The sequence below is a fragment of the Akebia trifoliata genome, unplaced genomic scaffold, assembly GCF_017979445.1.
Source record: "Akebia trifoliata isolate Shusen 1 unplaced genomic scaffold, ASM1797944v1 Contig00923, whole genome shotgun sequence".
In the NCBI taxonomy this organism is placed as follows: domain Eukaryota; kingdom Viridiplantae; phylum Streptophyta; class Magnoliopsida; order Ranunculales; family Lardizabalaceae; genus Akebia; species Akebia trifoliata.
The window spans coordinates 22,277-30,854 of NW_028237339.1; the positions used below are offsets into that span (position 1 = coordinate 22,277).

Genomic DNA, 8,578 nt, shown 5'->3' on the forward strand with positions numbered 1-8,578 from the left:
TTGGGAATTTCAGCAGGAGAGTTGATTGAGAAAGCTGGATTGAAAGGTTTCAGAGTGAGAGGTGCAAAAGTTTCCGAAATTCACGCCAATTTCTTCATCAATTCTGACTGCTCAACTTCTAGCGACATGCTTGAACTCATCGACTTGGTTAAAGAGAAGGTCGATCGGAAGTTTGGGATACAACTCAAGGAAGAAATTCGGTATATTAGCCCGTAATGTAATGGGTTCAATCTAAACAGAAACAATTTTACAATTGTGTAACATTAAAGGTCAGCTTAGGATTATTAGAAAATAAACACACAAATTGCTTCCATGGCAACAAATTATTATCTTCTTCTTTCTGGGAACTATGATTTTATTCTCAGATTATAAATGTTGTCATTCAAGACTGATACCAATTTTTTTTATTAATCTCTTGTCATTCTTCATGAATGTGTTATTACATGATTTAATCAGTATTTCCAGCTCTTTTTATTAGTACCTTGGTGATTACATGTGTAAGGATTCCAATTGGGCAGAATAAGAGGCAAAGACAAACTGAATGACGGGTCTCAATGTCGTTCTCCAGCCCATCGATAAACACCTGCCTGAATGTATACAAGAATGAAGAAATTTCAGAACTACTGGAGAAGTATTTTACTTGGTTTTCTCCTAATCAGTAAGTAATATATAATCCATGGGAAGAGAGATACCTTGCAGCAAAGAGATCTACAGCCAACAAGTGTATCCAGGCAGAAGCTAAGGTCATCTCACTGGAGAACATCTTTTCAATACTGGTCAGCTGCAGAAACCCTTGGATTGTTACAAATCAAACCCCAAAGAGAAAGAGAGAGAGAGAGAGAAGAAAAAAAAACAACACAAGGAACCCATTACGACCCCAAGATATAAGGGCGTTATCGTTCAATACCATTATTACTTAGATGCTTTTGGGTATATTGGTTAGGTTCATATCAAAATGATATCAGAGCCAGTACCATGTCATGGAAGGGTGGCTATGGGAAAGGTCTACCTGGGAGCACTAAAAAAGGGGTACTAGCGTAACAGTCACCATAGAGTGGGCCACCACTTATGTGAGCAAGAGATGAGGACTAACTTTATGCACCATTATCACCTAGGTGCTTTTGTTGTATTGGTTAGGTTTTTATAAGAAGCTAAGGAGCAGGAATCAACGATTTAAGTTTCTTGGAATGATAATAACAATCTTTATTAGCTAAATACACACCTCTGGCAGCAAGTATTCACTTGCAAAAATCATCCGTATGGTCTCAGGTGTCCAAGAGAGGTATAGAAGATACGCATATAGAAGTCCAAGCAAAACATAGGGTACACTACTCTCCATCGACTTTTTAGTCTGCATTTCAAAGTACCCAAACCAAATACATTGCTTACAGAAAAAGGAATGCAAGATTATATATATTTTAAGTTCAATAGCATTGCCATAGAGTGAAAAATCCAAATTAGTTAAAGAGGCTCACCAGCTCAGCTTTAGGAGCCAGAACCATGAAAGTGTAGAATGGAAGAACAGCAGCTGTTCCCAGGGGGAAAGCACTGCTCGCAATTTCAGAACTTGTAAACCCTGCCAGAGAAAACTCGTCCTTAGAGAAAGTAGAGTTTGAAAGTTGTACTTGACAATGAAACGAAAGGAAACATCACAAGAACAACCAAGAGTTTGAAAATGAAATCGTATCCGAAATCTCTCTCAACTACTGCTAAGATTCAAAATTTCAAATCATTATGATTTGGAAGAATGTCTCAGCCACGGTGGTTATAGGATTGAGACATTGGAGGAATGTCTCTGGTTGTTTTAGATATGAATTGGTTTGTACTGTAGTGTATTATCTGGGATGGTCTCAGTTTACCCCTAACATACGATGACTCACGAAGAGATTTTAAACCATCCTTTGGAAGCATTGTTCTCCTATACATTACAAATTTTAGGACAACCACGGGTGTGAAAATCATGTCTATCTGTCTGTATTATCCAACTCTAATACCCACCCAAAGTTTCTGTAAAATTGGCAGTTGTTTGGGATAAAGCTTTGATGATGAAGAAGAAGATGCCTCACATGGTATCAAAACTAAGACATCAAGAAGTATGACTTTTCTGCCTTGTAGGCAAAAGTAAAATAAACCAATGAATGGTCTTTAAATAAAATAAGCATGTCAGATTCTTCTTCCATCTCCTCCTGCCTGATCTTGGCTGGGAAAAGTAAGAGTGAAGTAATGATAAATCCTAACACTTGACTTGCAACAATTTTATTGTCATCCCCGTTTTTTAAACAAAAATTCCATCTTTTCAAGTGTATTTTATCCCCATAAAGCACAAAGCATGTTTAAAGGACTTGACACTGTTTTTACACTGCCTATCAACCTGCCACAACCATCCTCCTTTATCCGGGCCTTAGGCCTGTAATGCAAGCGTGCTGCCCACACAGCCAAAGTTTAAGAAAGAAGTTCAAATGCACTAACTATAAGTTCAAAACTATACATCAAGGAAGAAACCTTTTATATTGATTCCGAAATCTAGTTAACATAAATCTACCAAAACATTAAAGTTGTGTGTCTTTGTTACAATAACCAATTTGTATTCGTTACTGAGTTTATTCAGAGGACAATGTTCATTATGAGGAATCCTTTTTGTCAACCGCTGATCTAGAAGCATAATAGCTATGATTATAAAAATTGAACAAAATCCTTTTTGTCGGGTAAGCCAGACCTAAATCCCCGATCTCAAAGTTTCATTTCAGTATGTAAACATTAAAGCCTTAATTTTTTTTTTCTGAAACTGCTAGATACCTAGGCAAGCATGCATACTGTCTTAGTGTCCTGGGGCATATTGCATTCAAAGACCCGGATGATTCATGGGATTCTACAATTCAAACCATAATGGCGTTAATTATGAAACTAAACATTAACTCTCGTGCATACGTCAATGTTTTTCTCATTAGATTTTAGCATCATCATCAACTGCAGTGGATCCTCTATTTTGCGCAATAGCTCTCAGGTTGATGAAGATTGACTATAACTATATATCCAAGTAATGGCATGTCACCTAGTTTTGAGCACAACAAGAGGGAGCAAACCCCTGTCGCTAGAGCTTTACCACTGAGTCAACCTCCTGGACGTAATTCATAACAGAATGCTAATCACACACAAACAGTATGTGATTAAACACCGACAAATTATTCCAACTACGTTGAAAACTTGAAAACAAGGTTGAACAATAATTACTCTAGGAAGTTTGTCAGGAAAACCTAAATGATCGATCACACAGACGCAGAGATATGAGCAGTCAACCATGAGATTCAAATTCCATGACCAATCATAGTACAACCACACATCTAGGACTTTAAGGTCTTCATCTGACCATTTATCTATCCAGAGAATCTGATATTTAGAGCATAGGAACTCTAATATTGATGTTGATGACATGATGTATGTGAGGATCCTCCATCAAGAATTGTTACGACCTGGAGTTGACTTATAGTAGTTGCAATATTTAGAAGAAGAAGAAAAAAGATGGAAAAGCATTCAATGAAATAATAACTTTTGCTAATGCTATTAGCATGTTATTCTTCAAGGTTAGAATGTAAGATGTAAAAATTAGACTAAAGTAATTAGTTTCCTAAAGTGGTCCAACACAATATAGTTTTGGCAAAGAATCCTGGGTTTAGAAGGGTTTTTTTTTTTGAAAGGTAGGTTGCTAAAGAAGTATGAAGGAACTAGAAAACTACCTCAATCAATTACAAGTGCGATCAAAGAGGTAACTGTTTCAAACAGATCCAACAGCTTAAATGAGTGAGTTATACCCCCTATAGAGTTTGCAGACCTTGTCTTTTAGGGTTTTCATGATGGGTTTTAGAACCCTAAGAGGTTCTACATCAATATGAGGATTCTCTGTTTTCACCTATCCATCTAAAGCCCCATCAATTGAGCCAAGGAAGAAAAGGAAAAGACTTCCCTTCGTGTTCAAGATTATCAGGATATCAAACTCAAGGCCTAACGGTTCAGTCCTCCAATCAGGTTAATTTGATTTGATTTGAAGGCTTTAGATCAAGTATTACATGTGTTTCATGTGATGGGAATCAATAAAATTCCAATATAGAATTTTTGTTGTAGCTTATGTTGGTCTCTGAAAGGAGAACTAAATTCCAATAACTATAACCAGTAGCAATATTAATCTCAAAAGTAGAAATTTCTGAACGGATCAAGAAAACGTAACAAAAATATCCAGATATAATTTCATACGTAGAATCTTGTTTGGAGAAAGATAAACTCATGCAACTTTGTAAGAATCGCTTCATGTAATATATGTCAAATGAACAGCATCAGTAGCGAAAAAGAATTACATGAAGCAGATACTCCAGACCCTTTTCCACAGGGCACAAATCTTGCAAATTCTGGGCTTAAAACAACTCTCGATCCTCCCACAAAGCTCCAGTTACAGCTAAGCAAGGTTCCGATTCTTTCCACTCCTTGGCCAAAAAATTCAGAACTCTTACCTCTGAGAGCAAAAACTGATCTATGTTCTATCCCAAGAGTAGGACGGGGTCCCATAGCTAGCCAAGGCCAATCAACCTACAATAAAGGATCCGATAACTGTAAAGAAAATCCATAGCAGCACTATCTAAACACTATGTATGGGTTAGTACCATTACATACATTATCATGCTTTGTGCTTCTAGGAATGTGAATTGAATCTAAAATGTAATCAAAATAAAATAGATGAAATATTGGAACAAGTTAGAAAATGAGGCTTGGTATAATTCAAAGTTTAATAAACATATTGACACAATACAAATCATAGGATCATCCATGAGGCATCAATCTGTATCATATTAACCCATATTTTAACCTTAAACTATATTTCTTCAATAAATTATCAGGGTCAGTGTTGTCAAATGTGATCGCATATGTGATCACATATGCTGTGCAATTTAGTGATTCTGGAACATTATGCCATCGCATACAAGGCACATACAGTATGCGATGACATATTACTCCAATGGTTAAAATTTTGATTTTGGGGCATTAAATTTAACTTTTTTTAATCTATCTTCTCCTACAAATACCCTATTCTTGCATCATTCTAAGCTATTTCTTTTACTCTTTCACTCACATGTATTCTCTTTAAATCTTATTTTTACTATTATTTTTCAAAATATTGAGTCTATGCATTCTAACATAAGATCATATTATCTTGTGATTAAACTATTAAAGTGGAGTCCATTTTAAGTTTCCAAAACTAGAACTTGATAATTGAAGTAGAGCCACATTTATATCATGGAAAACTTTATACATTATTGACAATGTGGTTCATTGACTTCTTTTATTCTTGTTACTAAATGACTAAACATAATCAGTTTTATTCAATTTTTAAAATGAAAGCTATCCAAATGTATTGTTTTAGGTTTGTTATAATTTTCTAATATTTTTCTAACTTTTCAAAACATTTTTTTATTTTTTTTTTTTATTTTTTTTTTTTATATTAAAAAAAATAGTTTGTGCAATATGCTACCACATGTACCATATGTGATTTCACATATGCTATTTGATAACATTGATCGGGATAGAGAAAAGAGTGTAGCAGAGGTGAGAATATTGAGAAGGATGACTGGAAAAAACTAGGAAGGACAAAATTAAATTAAAATGAACCAAATTCCAGAGGTTGGAATTATAAAAATGCACCAAACATTGGAGTAAAAGATCTGAAATCTATAGAAAATGCTACATTTAAAATCCAGGTATTTGTATGCCCAAAAAATTCATGAAGCATTGAAATACAAAGCACTCATGAAAATTCTTGGAGGGGAAAAAAAAAAAAGGAATCTCCAAAAGGACAACAAAAAGACATTATTTGAAGTATTCGTGCTGCCCCAATTAAATACCCAAACTGAAGTCTGTAAATCTACTAACTGCACAAGTGAAAATCCATACTATATTAACAAATCTAAACAGGAAAGAGTACAAAACTTAATTCAAATCCATAGTATACAAGTGGCAGAATAAAGACTAAAAAAAACAAAATTCCCAAATGAGAATAAATGGGTGAAGAAGAATTGACACACAGGTAAAGATCAGTACACAATTCAATACGGCCAACTAACAGAAATGTTGAAAATACTCTCTGTTGAACAACAACTTATAAAAATTAAAAATATTAACAAAAAAAAGGAAGAACAATTTGACAGCAAAGGAGCAATAAGAACTTACAGATAATCCATTAAACTAAAGAAGAAGAAAAAAAAAAAAAGGCGAAAAATCTCCGGAAGAACTTGAGAACACCAAAATTACGCACTCAAAATCAAATTATTTAACTACTCAGTTCAGAAAACACCAAAATTTATTCAAATAGCCATGTCAAATGCGAAGATAAAATGCTCAAATTCAAGAATTCTGAATACCCATCTCAGATAAATCTAGAAAACAAGGGAAAATTAAAAATATACCAAATAACCGGTTCAGATAAATCAGAAATTTATCCAAACGTGTATATGAAGTGTCAAGAAAACATGGTAAAAATTAAATACCCATATCAAATCAACCATAAATTCGATTAAAAAATATAGTTGAGTTCCAACAGAACTTAACAAATTTAAAATACCCAATTGAAGAAATCAAAGTACACACCACAGAAGACACATATTATCCATCCTTTGAAACAAGATAAAAATCAAAAAAGAAGAGAGTTAAAACTTCGAAGCATAAGAACAGACCTTGAGTGACATTTGAGAGTGGCAAGAGGAAACAAAGGGGGCCATATTTGGTGAAAGAACAACAACAACAACAACAACAACAACAACAATGGTTTCTTCATTTGCTGAGAATTCAGTCTCTAATTATAACAAAACACATTACAGTTAGCTGGGAATATGGGATTCCACTAGCGAGAAAACGGTGTGAAGGACACAGCTAAGAGTACAAAAAGGGTCGCCTCAGCAGTAAGCAGCACTACTAGTCCTGCTACTACCTAAATCCAACCCAACAACTTTCATTTTTTTTCCACTATAACTTGTTCCAATTTTTAGTTAGATTAATTGTGGGTGGACGACAGTTGCTCTCTAGTGACCAAATAGCACTTTCACGTTTCTCTTGCTACTTGCTAGTGCTACATAATGCCCTACACCCAGGCGTTGTACAATGTTGGTGTACATTTCTTTTACAAGGGGGTCCTCCTCCAGCTTCTCCACCCATTACTTTAACAAAAATGTCGAAGAGAGATTTGCGATGCTAGATATTTTGTCCCGAAATTCTCTCTCCACCATCCAATCACTTGTGCTTTTTCAATCCGTGCGGCGTACGCCATGTTACTTTTGTGGTGTAAGACTATAGAAGATTAAAAAAAAAATTAATGTGAAATAAAATAATTTATAAATATCAAAAAAAATTTACATATTTAAACTAAGCAAAATTTGTATTGGACATAATAGTCTTAAGACAATTTTCACCCTTATAATGTACTAACAGTCTCTGGACATCTATCTCCTAAGATATATACAACGCTCAAAATGTGTAAAAGACCACACTCCAAATGTACACATACAAGCAAACTCATACTATAATTGTACTTTCAAGGACTCACGAGAAATACGAAGAAAACAAAAGACACGATACACGTAAAATTCAAAAATTTGATGATGCAAATGAGGGAATAAACACCTTTGTAAGAATATCCCCGTTAGAACAATCATCACTAGTGTCTCTTAGAATAATCACGAGTTATGATTCAATGAGTTCAACTCATTCGATAAATTAATCAAATAAAAGACCTAACGAATTTTAGCAAAAGTTGATCTTTCATACGCACCCACGTGAGGTATACATCTGAGATTTGCACCCCTACACACGCACATGCACTAAGTGTTTCTGGGTCAATGGATCCAAAACCCTTTATAACCTGTGGGCCCTCGTGCGCGCATGGACTTTAGCCATATCTCTCTTACTTTTACAACACTATGTGAGAGCTTTCATATAAGAACTACACTTTTTACTTGTTTATATCCGATATGGGACTAAAAATATTTACAACACCACTTTCACAGTACCAATTCCAATTGCATTCAAACAAATGGATAAATCCCATATTGTTTCAACAACCCCCCATATTAATTGAAAAAGTTGAAATAAAAAAAAATAATACGATAAAATATTCTAAAACATAGAGAGTACAATAGGAAAAGTCATGCATTAGGAAAAATAGTTTGTAACTTTGAACTTTTCTTAGTGAGAGTTTATCATATTTACTAGACTAAGTAGTGAACATAAGTCTTAAACTGTTTATTTTTTCGTGTAAATCAAGAAAATAGACTTCACACATTTATTTTCTAACCATAATTAGTTTTTATAGTTGTGTTCATTTTGGTCCTGAATAATCCCAAATTTATGAGTGCTCTAGAGAATCCAGTCTTATATGATTATCATATAACCGATCCAGTTCTACACTCACATAAGAGACATTATTGTACACACCCCAATTTGAACGGGCCCTCACTCGAAAGGGCCCAAAAATAGCAATTTTTCAATAAATTTGGCCAACGGGCCTCGATGGCCCGAATCATCGAAATATGGCATTTTCGTC

General features: G+C 34.6%; 1 protein-coding gene across 1 annotated transcript; it reads right to left on the reverse strand.

The window, feature by feature from the left end:
- Positions 1-389: 389 nt before the first annotated feature.
- LOC147380852 (protein ABA DEFICIENT 4, chloroplastic-like) lies at positions 390-7,203 on the reverse strand. The gene is made up of 6 exons (XM_086431166.1): positions 6,717-7,203; positions 4,350-4,578; positions 1,476-1,576; positions 1,223-1,351; positions 693-781; positions 390-587 (listed from the first exon to the last, which is right to left on the reverse strand). The coding sequence occupies exons 1-6, from the start codon at positions 6,759-6,761 to the stop codon at positions 449-451; spliced, it is 732 nt and encodes a 243-aa protein (XP_086287292.1). The 5' UTR covers positions 6,762-7,203; the 3' UTR covers positions 390-448.
- Between the last annotated feature and the right edge of the window lie 1,375 nt (positions 7,204-8,578).